General features: G+C 44.6%; 1 protein-coding gene across 1 annotated transcript in view; it reads left to right on the top strand.

The window, feature by feature from the left end:
- LOC311134262 (plexin-A1-like) overlaps positions 1–16,387 on the top strand; it is a 312,099-nt gene that overhangs the window by 157,215 nt on the left and 138,497 nt on the right. Inside the window, exon 9 of the mRNA XM_084167885.1 lies at positions 12,005–12,119. Coding sequence (XP_084024011.1) covers positions 12,005–12,119 — 115 coding nt within the window. The remainder of the gene's footprint in view (positions 1–12,004; positions 12,120–16,387) is intronic.

Genomic DNA, 16,387 nt, shown 5'->3' with positions numbered 1-16,387 from the left:
TGAAGGCACTCTATGAGCACAAGGATCTCACTCTTGAGAAAGCTGCAGTCCTTGCAGATGAGTTTGTGTTGACACGTAAAACTACCTTCACAAAGCACCCAGTAGTTATCCCTATGCAAAAAGCAATCCAGAGAAGTCATCTCCTACTGCGCGGTGTCATTCCTTTTCTACAGTGCCCAAAGGTAAAGATTTGCAGATATTTATTTTTATAAATTTTTTTGTATCTGCCAATTTGTCATTACTGCCATGAGAAAGGACACATTATCTCTGTGTTCTAAGTTGAAACAGAAACATGAGAGCACTCCAGCTATTAAGTCTCTGGTTGGGACTGGTTTGTCTCCTAAATAAGATTTTGGATCAGATGTATATGAACCCTTTGTTTCAGATGGGTTTGTGTCTCTGCAGAGTGGTGATGCTGTTAAGCAGCTGATGAAGATACTGCGAGACACTTTGGCAGCCTAGTCCTTCATTTTGAGGGTGTTTTGCCTTTCTCTGACTCATCAGCAAGTGTATAGGGTGTGTTAGTATAAGGCATGGAGATGGGTTGCATGGAAGTTTCTTTGTATAATGTGGAACTCGAGTCTGATCTTATTTCTGGTTCCGTGTCATTGGAGTGAGGCCTAGCCTACCGATGAAGGGGGTCTCATTCATTTTGGGGAAACATTTTGGCTGGAGTGAAGGTCGTTCCAAATCCTGTCGTTTGTAAGGAACCCAGAGTTGAGGAACCTGATGGGTTATCAGAAAAGTACCCTAAAGTGTTCCCAGCATGTGCCGTTACACATGCTATGTCTAAGAATGTCACCGAGAGCAAGTCTAGTGTTGAGGAGGATGTCAGCGATCCCAGCATGGTCGATCTGTCTGAGACATTTATGGGTGATCCTGATTTCGGTCAACCCTTTGAAAACCCCAAAGGTGAGCAACTTTGTAGGACCGCTGAATGAAGAGAGGATCCCTACAGTTGACACTTCGATGTCTAGGAAGAAGCTGATAGTTGAACAGAGTAAAGATGTCTCCCTCTCTCCTCTTTTTGCTGAGATACGTCCAGAGGAAGAGTTGAAGTTTTGGGGGGTTACTTTGACAGAGATGGTGTTCTAATGAGGAAATGGTGTTCTCGCGCCAGTTCTGGGCAAAACAATTGCCCCAGTGTATCTCGAATTGTCGTTACAGTTACGTTTCGACAAGAGATACTGAGGTTGGCTCACGATGGTAGAATGGCAGGCCATCTTGGGGTCAATAAGACTTATGACCGTATCTTGCGTAACTTCTTCTGGCCTGGTCTGAAACCGGATGTTGTGTCTTATTGTTTGTCAGCGGACGGGTATACCGAACCAAGCCGTACCGGTTGTACCTTTGCAGCCTATTCCTGCTTTTGACTAACCTTTCAGCAGGGTTCTGGTGGACTGTGTTGGTCCTTTGCCCAAAGCATAGAGTGGTAACCGATTTCTCTTAACCATTATGTGCGATGTCACTCGTTTCCCTGAGGCCATTCCACTAAGGAAAATCACGAGAGGAAAGTTATTATGGATATTGCAGGAGTTTGTCCGTGGTAAGCACAACTTGTTTGCTGATTGTCTTTCAAGGGTGGGCAGTCCATAAGTTTTGTGTTTAGCCAATGTGTAGCCCTGGCATACATTATATTTTGACTGCACTTTTTGTCATATTGGAGATGATTTTCGTTTGTTTTTACTTCTTCTCAAAATGTCAGTTTTAGGCAGCTATAGAAAGAAAATGCAAAAAAAATAAGGGGAAAAAAGATTGTCAAAAAAGTGTATTTAATTGTTGACAGCCAGTTTATAGTGGAGGAGGTGACCCATTTTAAGTAGCGACACATTTAAGCTGATCATGGACGTTTTTTTTCTTCTGTTGGTTAGGAGCAAACTTGTCCAACAAAAATATAGGATATATTTGTTTTCTTAAGGGGGAAGGTGTAAAGGCTTTGGGTTTTCCATTTATATTTCGAGGTTGGATGTTGGCATGTGGGGCGCATCGATTGGTGTCACCTCATTAGTCAGTATGTGTTACACCTGTGCTGGTTTGTCATCTCTTTAGTGTGAAGATGTTTCACCTGCTACAGTTGTATTAGATGGGACTTTGAAAAAAATTGAATTGCCAATCAAAATAAATGTTCTATCACATTGGCCATATTATTTTTGGGAAGCCCAATTTATTCAGAATTTGGGCTTATAAGATGTGTACTTTCAGATTTTCCAAACTCACTTCCTTGCTTAAATCACTTGCGCTGCGCGCGCGCTGAAATCCACAATGTAGGGGGGTGGTTGTAAGGGTTATGCTAGATGTTTATGTACTGACAGGTCAGCCAATTAAAAACAAGCGGTTGTTTGGTCCGCTCCTGCCATAGGCTTTCATTCAAGTTCCATTCTGAGGCGCTGTGAAACCAGACATTTTGACAGAGAGAGAGACACTTTAGTTCAAACACAACCTTTGTTTCTACAACCCAGTCTTTAGCCATGACTCTGGAGGGACCAGCTTAGTAAAGATCTAAACCACAACCAGCCAGTCAGGACCTCTGAGGTTGGCTCTCCCCAGGTTAGATGCACTTGTCCTGGGGTGTTAGGACAGACTAGACCCCCTCCCCCCTGGATGAACCAGAGTGGAGATAGGTTGTGCCTGCTGGGGTATTAGCCGCGGGGCAGCAGATGGCTAGTGGGCCCCATAGGTCATTCAAAGCCCAAAGTCGAGTGTCCCCCGCGCCAGTCAGACGAGCCTCCTTGGAGAATTGGGCCCCATCGCAGTACCCCCCTAACACATACACACACACCCCACTGATTTACTCAGTTGGTTGAGGCCGGGTGTGGTGTTAACAATATCATGCTTGTGGGTTGGACCCCAGCTAAGGCCTCTTAAGACACCTCTTCAATTGTTAATGCTACTACCATACTGGGGTTCAACTCAGTCCAAAAAGAGCTTCAAAAGCACTTGTCATATTTCAACCCTTGTATCCTTTCTCACTTTTTCTGTATTGACATTGTGTACATGCATACTGGAATTACAATCACTCTCGCTAAGGGATATGCTCACTCAATGTTGAAAGACATGGATACAAATTGATACATTATCCCATATGGATACAATATCTACCACACCCCACCCATCCACCCCCCATACACACACCATCCACCCATCCCCCATACACACACTACCCACCTTTCCCCCATACACACACTACCCACCTTTCCCCCATAAACACACCATCCCCCCATACACACCAAAAACACACACCCTCCCTCCTTATTTATTCTACTGATTACGTCTTGGGCCTGCAATTTTAAAAAGTCCATACATTTGCATAGCAATATTAATCTAATTAGAAATCCCACTGTTTCAGTTAAGGGTGGAGAGATTGAAATAGAAAATCACCCGCGGCCATGATTACTTCTTAATTAAATATTTCAATTTGTAAAAATTCTCCCTTTCCCATTTGATTTATTAGGACTAGGGTGGATAGTCTGGAAATGAAGTAGGGTTGATGTCTCTATAATATAGTATTAAGATATCTAAGAACCTTTTTCCTGTGGTTCATTTTGTTCAGGTGCTGACTGGGTCATCTATTGTGTGATTTGAGGTTCCTTAATGTCTAATTTGGTATAAAGACGCCACAGTCATACTCTCTCCTCCAGATATACATGGAGAGAAAAGGTGTGGGATGGTGATGGAGGTACACAGAGACAAAAATAGGTAGATGTAGAGACTTTGAGTGTGTGACATTATGAACAGGACTTGTCCATTCGTCTATATGACTATCCTCTCCTCGCATTTCCTACAAGATCCTAAATACTTCCGACCTGATCTTAACATTGGGGCATATGTACACCTCCACAATGAGCACTTGCACTTACATCTCCTGATGAAAAATGTTGGCCAAAGCTAGCAGTTAATCATTGAAGAGAGCAGTGAAGAGCGTCCACATTGAATCAAATCAAATCAAATTTAATTTGTCACATGCGCCGAGTACAACTGGTGTTGACCTTACAGTGAAATGCTTACTTACAAGCCCTTAATTAACAATGCAGTTTTAAGAAAGAATACCAACAAAAATCACAGAAAAATACAATATAAAATAATATGAAATAAAAGTAACAAATAATTAAAGAGCAACAGTAAAAATAACAATAGCGAGGCTATATACAGGGTGGTACCGGTGCAGTCAATGTGCGGGGGCACCGGCTAGTCGAGGTAATTGAGGTAATATGTACATGTGGGTAGAGTTAAAGTGACTATGCATAAATAATAAACAGAGTAGCAGCAGCGTAAAAGGTGGGAGTGGGGGGTAGTGCAAATAGTCTGGGTAGCCATGATTAGCTGTTCAGAAGTCTTATGGCTTGGGAGTAGAAGCTGTTGAGAAGCCTTTTGGACCTAGACTTGGCGCTCCGATACCGCTTGCCGTGATGTAGCAGTGAGAACAGTCTATGACTAGGGTGGCTGGAGTCTTTGACAATTTTGAGGGCCTTCCTCTGACACCGCCTGGTATAGAGGTCCTGGATGGCAGGAAGCTTGGCTCCAGTGATGTACTGGGTCATACGCACTACCCTCTGTAGTGCCTTGCGGTCGGAGGCCGAGCAGTTGCCATACCAGGCAGTGATGCTACCAGTCAGGATGCTCTCGATGGTGCAGCTGTAGAACCTTTTGAGGATCTGATGACCCATGCCAAATCTTTTCAGTCTCCTTAGGGGGAATAGGTTTTGTCGTGCCCTCTTTACGACTGTCTTGGTGTGCTTGGACCATGTTAATTTGTTGGTGATGTCGACACCAAGGAACTTGAAGCTCTCAACCTGCTACACAACAGCCCCATCGATGAGAATGGGGGCGTGCTCGGCCCTCTTCTTTTTCTTGTAGTCCACAATCATCTCCTTTTGTCTTGATCACGTTGAGGGAGAGGTTGTTGTCCTGGCACCACACGGCCAGGTCTCTGAAGGTATTTATCGTCCTGCTATTTTCACCTTTAAAAAACACTATTCATTTGAAATAAAACACACCTTCAGAATAAGTCATTTGATCAATTCTACAATGTTAAATACATTACACCTCAAAGCGATAGAGGTTTGAAGCTTTTATAAAAGAACCAGACCACAGCTAGTGCTACCGTGGCTCTAAGGTTAGCTTAGCTCGATTAGCATTTGAATATGAAATGATCACATTTGCATTAGCATCATAAGTGTGGCTACATGGGGAGCATGGCTTCTCCATTGACGGTTGGATTGTCACAAGGGGGTCCAGGGATCGAGGCCCACCTCCAGACAGAAGATTGGCGGTGGGAGGGTATCCTCAAATGGCCTTGGGTGGGTATCCTGAAGTTCAGATTTAGGATGGACACCAGCAGGGGGTAGCAACTACGAGTCACTGGGGTGGCTCTTTGGATAGGCCTACTTCCAGACCAAAGGAGGAGTGGTCGGGGGTGCCCAAATGAGGCCTCTGAATGGAATTGGATGGATAGAAACATACCAGGTACCCTCCCTCCTTCCCCATTAAGGAACTGTTATTGAGGTATTCAATTCATGCTTCCTGAGGGAGGTAAAGAAGGGGTATAGGTAGGGGGTCTAGGCATGCTGCTTTCCTGCTCGTGACACCAAAGATGTAAGACACAAACGGAACAATAATTTCCCCTAATGAATAAATGAAAGGATGAAATAAAAGGATCTTTGTCTGGTACATTTACATTTTACATTTTCGTCATTTAGCAGACACTCTTATCCAGAGCGACTTACAAATTGGTACATTCACCTTATGATAGCCAGTGGGACAACCACTGTACATAGTTTTTGTTTTGTTTTTTTGGGGTGGGGTAAGGGGGGGGGGGGCGAAGGATTACTTCATCCTATCCCTGGTATTACTTAAAGAGGTGGGGTTTCAAGTGTCTCCGGAAGGTGGTGAGTGACTCCACTGTCCTGGCGTCGTGAGGGAGCTTGTTCCACCATTGGGGTGCCAGAGCAGTGAACAGTTTTGACTGGGCTGAGTGGGAACTGTGCTTCCACAGAGGTAGGGGGGCCAGCAAGCCAGAGGTGGATGAACGCAATGCCCTCATTTGGGTGTAGGGACTGATCAGAGTCTGAAGTTATGGAGGTGCCGTTCCCCTCACAGCTCCGTAGGCAAGCACCATGGTCTAGTAGCAGATGTGAGCTTCAACTGGAAGCCAGTGGAGTGTGCGGAGGAGCGGGGTGACTTGAGAGAACACCAGACGGGCTGCGGCGTTCTGTATGAGTTGTAGGGGTTTAATGGCACAGGCAGGGAGCCCAGCCAACAGCGAGTTGCAGTAATCCAGACGTGAGATGACAAGTGCCTGGATTAGGACCTGTGCCGCTTCCTGTGTAAGGCAGGGTCGTACTCTGCAAATGTTGTAGAGCATTAACCTACAGGATCCGGTCACCGCCTTGATGTTAGCGGAGAATGGCAGGGTGTTGTCCAGGGTCACGCCAAGGCTCTTTGCACTCTGGGAGGAGGACACAACGGAGTTGTCAACCGTGATGGCGAGATCATGGAACGGGCAGTCCTTCCCCGGGAGAAAGAGCAGCTCCGTCTTGCTGAGGTTCAGCTTGAGGTGGTGATCTGTCATCCACACTGATATGTCTGCCAGACATGCAGAGATGCGATTCTCCACCTTGCTATCAGAAGGGGGAAAGGAGAAGATTAATTGTGTGTCGTCTGCGTAGCAATGATAGGAGAGGCCATGTAAGGATATGACAGAGCCAAGTGACTTGGTGTATAGCGAGAATAGGAGACGGCCTAGAACTGAGCCCTGGGGGACACCAGTGGTGAGAGCACGTGGTGCGGAGACAGATTCTCGCCACGCCACCTGGTAGGAGCAACCTGTCAGGTAGGACGCAATCCAAGAGTGAGCCGCGCCGGAGATGCCCAACTCGGAGAGGGTGGAGAGGAGGATCTGATGGTTCACAGTATCAAAGGCAGCAGATAGGTCTAGAAGGACGAGAGCAGAGGAGAGAGAGTTAGCTTTAGCAGTGCGGAGAGCCTCCGTGACACAGAGAAGAGCAGTCTCAGTTGAATGACCAGTCTTGAAACCTTGGAGAGTTTTGGAGAGAAAAGAAAGAAGGGATACTGGTCTGTAGTTGTTGACATCGGAGGGATCGAGTGTTGGTTTTTTGAGAAGGGGTGCAACTCTCGCTCTCTTGAAGACGGAAGGGACATAGCCAGCAGTCAAGGATGAGTTGATGAGCGAGGTGAGGTAAGGGAGAAGGTCTCCGGAAATTGTCTGGAGAAGAGAGGAGGGGATAGGGTCAAGCGGGCAGGTTGTTGGGCGACCGGCCATCACAAGTCGCAAGATTTCATCTGGAGAGAGAGGGGAGAAAGAAGTCAAAGCATAGGGTAGGTCAGTGTGAGCAGGACCAGCGGTGTCATTTTACTTAACAAACGAGGATCGGATGTCGTCAACCTTCTTTTCAAAATGGTTGACAAAGTCATCCACAGAGATGGAGGGGGGGGGATTCAGCAGGGAGGAGAAGGTGGCAAAGAGCTTCCTAGGGTTAGAGGCAGATGCTTGGAATTTAGAGTGGTAGAAAGTGGCTTTAGCAGCAGAAACAGAGGAAGAAAATTTAGAGAGGAGGGAGTGAAAAGATGCCAGGTCCGCAGGGAGTCTAGTTTTCCTCCAATTCCGCACGGCTGCCCGGAGCCGTGTTCTGTGAGCTCGCAATGAGTCGTCAAGCCACGGAGAAGGAGGGGAGGACCGAGCCGGCCGGGAGAATAGGGGACATAGAGAGTCAAAGGATGCAGAAAGGGAGGAGAGGAGGGTTGAGGAGGCAGAATCAGGAGATTGGAGGGAGAAGGATTGAGCAGAGGGAAGAGATGATAGGATGGAAGAGGAGAGAGGAGCGGGAGAGAGAGAGTGAAGGTTGCGACGGCGCATTACCATCTGAGTAGGGGCAGAGTGAGTATTGTTGGAGGAGAGCGAGAGAGAAAAGGATACAAAGTAGTGGTCGGAGACTTGGAGGGGAGTTGCAGTGAGATTTGTAGAAGAACAGCATCTAGTAAAGATGAGGTCAAGCGTATTGCCTGCCTTGTGAGTAGGGGGGGACGGTGAGAGGGTGAGGAAAGGAGTGGAAAGAAGGAGGCAGAGAAAAATTAGTCAAAGGTAGACATAGGGAGGTTGAAGTCACCCAGAACTGTGAGGGGTGAGCCATCCTCAGGAAAGGAACTTGTCAAGCTCATTGATGAACTCTCCAAGGGAACCTGGAGGGCGATAACTGATAAGGATGTTAAGCTTGAATGGGCTAGTGACTGTGACAGCATGGAATTCAAATGAGGAGATAGACAGATGGGTCAGGGGAGAAAGAGAGAATGTCCACTTGGGAGAGATGAGGATTCCTGTGCCACCACCCCGCTGACCAGATCCTCTCGGGGTATGCGAGAACATATGGTCAGACGAGGAGAGAGCAGTAGGAGTAGCAGTGTTTTCTGTGGTAATCCATGTTTCCGTCAGCGCCAAGATGTCGAGGCACTGGAGGGTAGCATAGGCTGAGATGAACTCTGCCTTGTTGGCCGCAGAACGGCAGTTCCAGGGGCTGCCGGAGACCTGGAACTCCACGTGGGTTGTGCGTGCAGGGACCACCAGGTTAGAGTGGCAGCAGTCACGCGGTGTGAGGCGTTTGTATAGCCTGAGCGGAGAGGAGAGAACAGGGATAGACAGACACATAGTTGACAGGCTACAGAAAATGGCTACAATAATGCAAAGGAGATCGGAATGAAATTAACTAAACATCTGGGCAAGCGAGAGAGCGCGCCTCCCTCACTTACATTTCACTGAAACACCCAAATATAACTCTCCCAACTTCCACCTCAGAAACTATAATTGTTGTAAACTACAGCGGTTCAATGTTTTCTAGGAATAGACTAACTAAGTTTATTCAGCTAGCTAACTTGGTACAGTATTATTCCGTGAAAACCGTCCAGGGCACCGAATCCTATGACGCCACAGCCAACTAGCATGCCAGCCTCCAACAACACGGTTTAGCACCAATACTCGGCCACAACAAACCACCAGTGTGTCAACACACCAAGCACATCATTTGTGTCCGTGTCTAACGTTGTGTAAAGTTCTGGGTTAGTCCCGACAGCTTGAGCGAGTCCGTCATCAACTTATTCAGCCAGTTAGTTAGCTAGAATAGTTAGCATACTAGCTAGCCATTGCTTTCTGCCAACGAAAAAGCCCCTCCTCCCACGGCACGAACACACAGAGAGAGCCAAGCTAACATTAACTAGTCACCCATGTCCCGAATTCCCTTGAACGACTCTGGTTACCAGTATGTAAAATCAAAACACAAATGTAGGTTATAACTTACCCCTAGCAGCTACTGTTAGCCAGCCAAGTGCAAAGCTAGCCACTGAATCGACTCAGCCAGTTCGTGTCTGTTCGCTAGGTCGTTCCAGCTATTGTTTAGTTAGCTATCCAGGTAGCAACAAGCTAGCTACATTACAAGCACAGTAGCTACTAACTACCTAACGCCAACGCTTCAGACAATGAGGTTAGAAAAACAGCTGAATAGTAGGCAGCTAGCTGGCATAATTACAGGTACTCTCAAGTGTGAAACAACTATCCACAGTTGCTAATAGTTACCAGTAGCTACCCGCTAGCTAGTCCAGGTGGTGGGTTAGCTTGCCTCGTGCTTCACCGGGCTCTGCCGAATACAATACTTACCTACAATAATTACCTACAATAACCTAAGATAACTACCTACAATACCTAACTACAATCTAAATACATGGTTTAAGCTTTACTCAACACCATATAAGCCAAGCTTACCTCCCGCCAGAGAGAGACCAGAAAAGGGCGTTGAGCCACCACAATCCAGAACAGCTTAGATGGATTTAATGGTGCTCCATGGGATGTTCAAATTTTCTGATATTTTTTTATAACCCAACCCTGATCTGTACTTCTCCACAATTTTGTCCCTGACCTGTTTGGAGAGCTCCTTGGTCTTTATGGTGCCGCTTGCTTGGTCGTTTCCCTTGCTTAGTGGTGTTGCAGACTAGATGTATAGCCTACATTTAACCAGTTTGGGGATTTGACCTAGAACCTGTACTTTGTGGGGACCTTGCATCGGTCCCCGCTTGATGGCAAATCCCAACGGTGCTAAAATGGTGTCCTCCTTTTGTCGTTATTTGCATGCTCATGTTATACAAAGAGTGGTCATTGTCTAAGCTCCATAAATGCTAAACACGTAGCACAAACTGCTAGGCTAACTAGCCCTTAACTAAGCTTACATTTCAGCCTGGTGGCTAGCCTAGACTAATCAACCCTCCTCCCATGTGTTTCTACATTGATGAATTGGCCCCCCCTGTTTTGATGCTGGAATAAGAGGCCTGCTATTTCTTTACAGAAATGCTAACAAAGAAGTAAGAAAAATCATTTGGCTAGCTAGCCTAGATAGCCTAGACTGACCTAGCCTAATCAAGCCTCCTCCCATTTGTTTCTACATTGATGAATCGCCCTGCTGCACTGATGTCAGATTAAGAGGCCTGTGATTTCCTTAGCCGCCCATTGCTCATTCTTAATGGACAGGCTCTCTCAGCACAATGCTAAATTTGTCAATTAAAGGCGCAGTGGGATTGAATTAAAGCCTGGGCCTCTGATCCTTACAAAGAGGGGGGCTGCTGGAAACAACTGCTTTGAAAACACACTTAACAAACGAGTGTCCTAATTGATCCAAATTAATCTGCTTCTTGTTTGATGGATTCAGATCGCATCTGACTTTAAGAGCTTTGAGAGATAAAACCCTGTTACTCATACCGGCCGTAGAATCAGAAATGCAGTTTTAAAGGGGAAAGCATACTTCGGTGCGTGTTGTGAGTGTGCGGGTATTGATTGAGCTAGATCCGTTAGGTCCCTGCAGATCAGGTCGAAAGGAGAATTTCAACCAGGAGAGAATGTCTGTCTAGTTTTAGATTGTTTATCTGCTTTTGATACATTTCATGTAATTTTTTAAAACATGAATCTGAAACCCAGTAGTTTGAAGAAGAGCATTGGAGTTGACAGTTGATGACTTAAGGAAGTTTGACTGACAACAATTGTCTGGCCTTTTCAATACAGTAGAATAGATAAATAAGTAACTAACATGTTTACTCTTATTTTTTTGTGATGAAATCATTAGCTTTGTAGAGCAGAGAGAGCTCATGCCCTATTTCTGGTGGCGATGAAGCACCAGTATCTCACATCAATAAACCAGACACAAGAAGCTGTCAGATGTCTCCATTCCCACCTACACACACCACTGCATGTACACAAACACACACTCACACCAGCCCTGACTCCCTGTAGATATCTCTGTCCCACGAGACATCTAGACAGGGCCCCTGGCTACACCCAAAATGTCTTTCTCTTTCTTATCTCTCCCCCTTTTCTCCATCTCCCCCACAATACATGGTATTTCCCCCTCTCTCTCAGGGAGATCCACCTGCTATTGATCAATTTTTTCTATTTTATTTCCCTCTGTTCATCCTTCTCCTCCCCTGGGCACCGGGGCTAAAGCAGGTGCATTTAAATAGTGAAGGCGCTTAGCTGGAGGATGAAAGGGGCTTTAGACAAAAGGTGCAGGAAGTTTTAAAAGCCATGGGGAGAATGAATCACTGTGGGATGGAAAGACAAAGGTATAGGTGAAGACGGTCAATTGGAAAAAGACAAGATGTAAAGATACAACATATAGGGAGAGAGGGTAACTTGATAGGGAGAGGCTTTATAACAGTATAGAGCCGGGGAGACGAGGAAGAGATTGAGAAAGAGGGATTCTAAATGTGTATAGAGAGAGGGGAGAACAGTAAAGAGAAGTGAATATAAAGATAAGTGAGAGACTGAACAAGAGGACAGGTAGAATATGGCTAGAGAGAGGTTAAGAGAGTTGTAGCAAGAGATACATATTTTATTTATTTGTTTGTTTGTTCGCTTCATTCTGACGCTGAGTGTGCCCAGCCCATATGGGTTGATACTTCCCATCCAGTGTGTTCTGTGTCCCCTAACACTCTCCGTCCCCCCGTCCTCCCCCAGGTGCCTGTCGTGTGTGAACGGCTCCTTCCCGTGCCACTGGTGTAAGTACCGTCACATCTGCACCCAGAACGCCAACGACTGCTCCTTCCAGGAGGGCCACGTCAACGTGTCCGAGGTGAGTGTCACACTATTTCCTGTCCCTCCTTCTACATACACATACCCGAGTCCTACATGCCTTAAGGACTAGGGGATGTGGAACTAGGGGATGTTAAACCCACATTTGTGACCCAGTACCTGGATTTGGGCCTATGTAGCATCATTTGAAATTGTGTTTTTTACATTGGATAGAAGTAGAGACTCAGAGCTAGAACATTGTATATCATACACTGCAGTTGAGGAACAATGGGAAAGTAGGTCTGCTTTGAAAGTTGATAAACTTGTAACCCCACTTTTGAGAAAATGGCCCGTGAATGTTTTGGTGCACCTACTGGAGAGTTATTCTTTGTCTACAACCATTCAGCATCGTTCACACCCTCTTAATCCTCACCCTGCTTTAATGATTCACATGTGAGGCCATGTGCTAAACAGAGTGAATAAGGTAGTGTAGTAAACAACCAAAGATGTAAAGACTAAAAGTGGTGAAGGTAGTAGCAAAAAGTACTAGTAAAAATAAACTTTATCTGGTCCTTGGCCTATATCCTAATCTAACTTTGGTGCAGGTCATGTTCTTCACATTACTATCTCTGGTAAACATGCACTATATGAAACAAAATCTAACTTTATTTAGCACATGCACAGGATACAGAAAGTGTAAACAGTACAGTGAAATGGTAATTTGCATAGTGGAGTCTTTTGTTTAGACATATAGCTAGCTAGCTAAACAATGAACCATAATCCCAACTCATACTACCGTGCACCATGCATGAATTTGCAGGTAGCTAAAGCTAACTAACTATGCTCTAGCTAGCTAACATTACGATATAACTAGTAATGCAAATGGCTTTCTGAGATACAAATAATATTACTACACAGATCATATGCATAACATTAGCTACAGAGCCAGCCAGCTAATGTTAGCTAGCTAGCTATCAGTACACTTTAACTTGCAATGAAAACAACTTTCTGAAATGTATAATATCTGAAAATGTAGCTAGACTCTTACCCGTATACATGGATGAACGCTTCTCCCTCTGTCATGGATGCCATGGTTGCCCTTAGTTTGGATATGTAATCCAGAGACGGGTGTTTTATACAACAGCCTTGTGTTCTCTATTCGACACTCTCCACATTTGGCAATCATCTCTCTGCTTCCACCAGGCATCCCACTGATTTCAAAACTGTCAACTTCTTCTGTGACAACAACAGTGTTGATCCTGTTTCTTCCCCATGACTGTCATCAGAAGACTACAATGTCTGGTTCAATGAAAATGTTTTTACCTAAATCAAGGATTTCCTCATCGTCTGATTCATTTTCAGAGTCCGAGAGAGACAGCATGGTACAATCGTCCTCCAGAAAGTAGTCCATCACAAACGTTTTCCCACTGATCTTTGTCAATAGCGCCTGATACAGTTGAAGTCGGAAGTTTACATACACTTAGGTTGGAGTCATTAAAACTCGTTTTTCAACCACTCCACAAATGTCAAGTTAACAAACTTGAGTTTTGGCAAGTCGGTTAGGACATCTACTTTGTGCATGACACAAGTAATTTTATCAACAATTGTTTACAGACATATTATTTGACTTATAATTTACTGTATCACAATTCCAGTGGGTCAGAAGTTTACATACACTAAGTTGAATGTGCCTTTAAACAGCTTGGAAAATTCCAGAAAATGATGTCATGGCTTTAAAAGCCTCTGATAGGCTAATTGACATCATTTGAGTCAATTGGAGGTGTACCTGTGGATGTATTTCAAGGCCTACCTTCAAACTCAGTGCCTCTTTGCTTGACATCATGGAAAAATCAAAAGAAATCAGCCAAGACCTCATAAAAAAATTGTAGACCTCCACAAGTCTGATTCATCCTTGGGAGCAATTTCCAAATGCCTGAAGGTACCACATTCATCTGTACAAACAATAGTATGCAAGTATAAACACCATGGGACCACGCAGCCGTCACACCACTCAGGAAGGAGACACGTTCTGTCTCCTAGAGATGAACGTACTTTGGTGTGAAAAGTGCAAATCAATCCCAAAACAACAGCAAAGGACCTTGTGAAGATGCTGGAGGAAACAGGTACAAAAGTATCTATATCCACAGTAAAATGAGTCCTATATCGACATACTTTTTGGAGAAATGTCCTCTGGTCTGATGAAACAAAAATAGAACTGTTTGGCCATAATGACCATCTTTATGTTTGGATGAAAAAGAGGGTGGCTTGCAAGCCGAAGAACACCATCCCAAGTGTGAAGAACGGGGGTGGCAGCATCATGCTGTGGGGGTGTTTTGCTGCAGGAGGGACTGGTGCACTTCACAAAATAGATGGCATTATGAGGAAGGAAAATTATATGGATATATTGAAGAAACATCTCAAGACATCAGTCAGGAAGTTACAGCTTGGTCGCAAATTGGTCTTCCAAATGGACAATGACCCCAAGCATACTTCCAAAGTTGTGGCAAAATGGCGTAAGGACAACAAAGTCAAGGTATTGGAGTGGCCATCACAAAGCCCTGATCTCAATCCTATAGAACATTTGTGGGCAGAACTGAAAAAGCTTTTGCAACCAAGGAGGCCTACAAACCTGACTCTGTTACACCAGCTCTGTCAGGAGGAATGGGCCAAAATTCACCCAACTTATTTTGGGAAGCTTGTAGAAGGCTATCCGAAACGTTTGACCCAAGTTAAACAATTCAATGACAATGCTACCAAATACTAATTGAGTGTATGTAAGCTTCTAACCCACTGGAAATGTGATGAAAGAAATGAAAGCTTAAATAAATCATTCTCTCTACTATTATTCTGACATTTCACATTCTTAAAATAAAGTTGTGATCCTAACTGACCTAAGACAGGGATTTTTTACAAGGATTAAATGTCAGGAATTGTGAAAAACTGAGTTTGAATGTATTTGGCTAAGGTGTATGAAAACTTCCGACTTCAACTGTAACTTCAGGGCCGCATTGTTGAGAGCAGTAGCAACACTTTTTCAGTTCTTCATGATTTATTTCCAAAAAAGCTGTGATAGAAAGGATTTTCTACACATACTGAGCAGCTCATGTTATAGACAGAATCATGTTACATGGCAGACCAATCCAAACTCATCTATTGGCATGTCCAACCCATCCATTTTCTTAGCCAATCATGGCTAGCGGGAAGGTTCCTGTAGTTTTCCGTGGTTAAACCTACTAGGCTTGTAATTTAATCATTTTATTCATATTTACAGATGGCAGACAAGTTTGTTATTAAGGCACATTCATTTATTTTAATTTTTAAATTTAAATTTTTTAGGTGGTAGATCAGCTTTAAAATTGCAGATATATTGTAACTTCCATCAATGTCATTGTCTGCATCACTTCCAATCCCCCATATGTTTCCAGAAATCCAGAAAAATGCATGTCAAAAATGTTATAAATTGATTTGCATTTTAATGAGGGAAATAAGTATTTGACCCCCTCTCAATCAGAAAGATTTCTGGCTCCCAGGTGTCTTTTATACAGGTAACGAGCTGAGATTAGGAGCACACTCTTAAAGGGAGTGCTCCTAATCTCAGCTTGTTACCTGTATAAAAGACACTTGTCCACAGAAGCAATCAATCAATCAGATTCCAAACTCTCCACCATGGCCAAGACCAAAGAGCTCTCCAAGGATATCAGGGACAAGATTGTAGACCTACACAAGGCTGGAATGGGCTACAAGACCATCGCCAAGCAGCTTGGTGAGAAGGTGACAACAGTTGGTGCGATTATTCGCAAATGGAAGAAACACAAAATAACTGTCATTCTCCCTCGGCCTGGGGCTCCATGCAAGATCTCACATCGTGGAGTTGCAATGATCATGAGAACGGTGAGGAATCAGCCCAGAACTACACGGGAGGATCTTGTCAATGATCTCAAGGCAGCTGGGACCATAGTCACCAAGAAAACAATTGGTAACACTACGCCGTGAAGGACTGAAATCCTGCAGTGCCCATAAGGTCCCCCTGCTCAAGAAAGCACATATACAGGGCCGTCTGAAGTTTGCCAATGAACATCTAAAAGTTTCAGAGGAAAACTGGGTGAAAGTGTTGTGGTCAGATGAGACCAAAATTGAGCTCTTTGGCATCAACTCAACTCGCCGTGTTTGGAGGAGGAGGAATGCTGCCTATGACCCCAATAACACCATTCCCACCATCAAACATGGAGGTGGAAACATTATGCTTTGGGGGTGTTTTTCTGCTAAGGGGACAGGACAACTTCACCGCATCAAAGGGACGATGGACCGTCAAATCTTGGGTGAGAAACC

Source organism: Coregonus lavaretus (genome assembly GCF_964263955.1).
Source record: "Coregonus lavaretus genome assembly, chromosome: 8".
Taxonomy (NCBI): Eukaryota; Metazoa; Chordata; class Actinopteri; order Salmoniformes; family Salmonidae; genus Coregonus; species Coregonus lavaretus.
The sequence above is the reverse complement of the archived record's forward strand: the minus strand, read 5'-3'. Positions and strand labels throughout refer to the sequence as shown.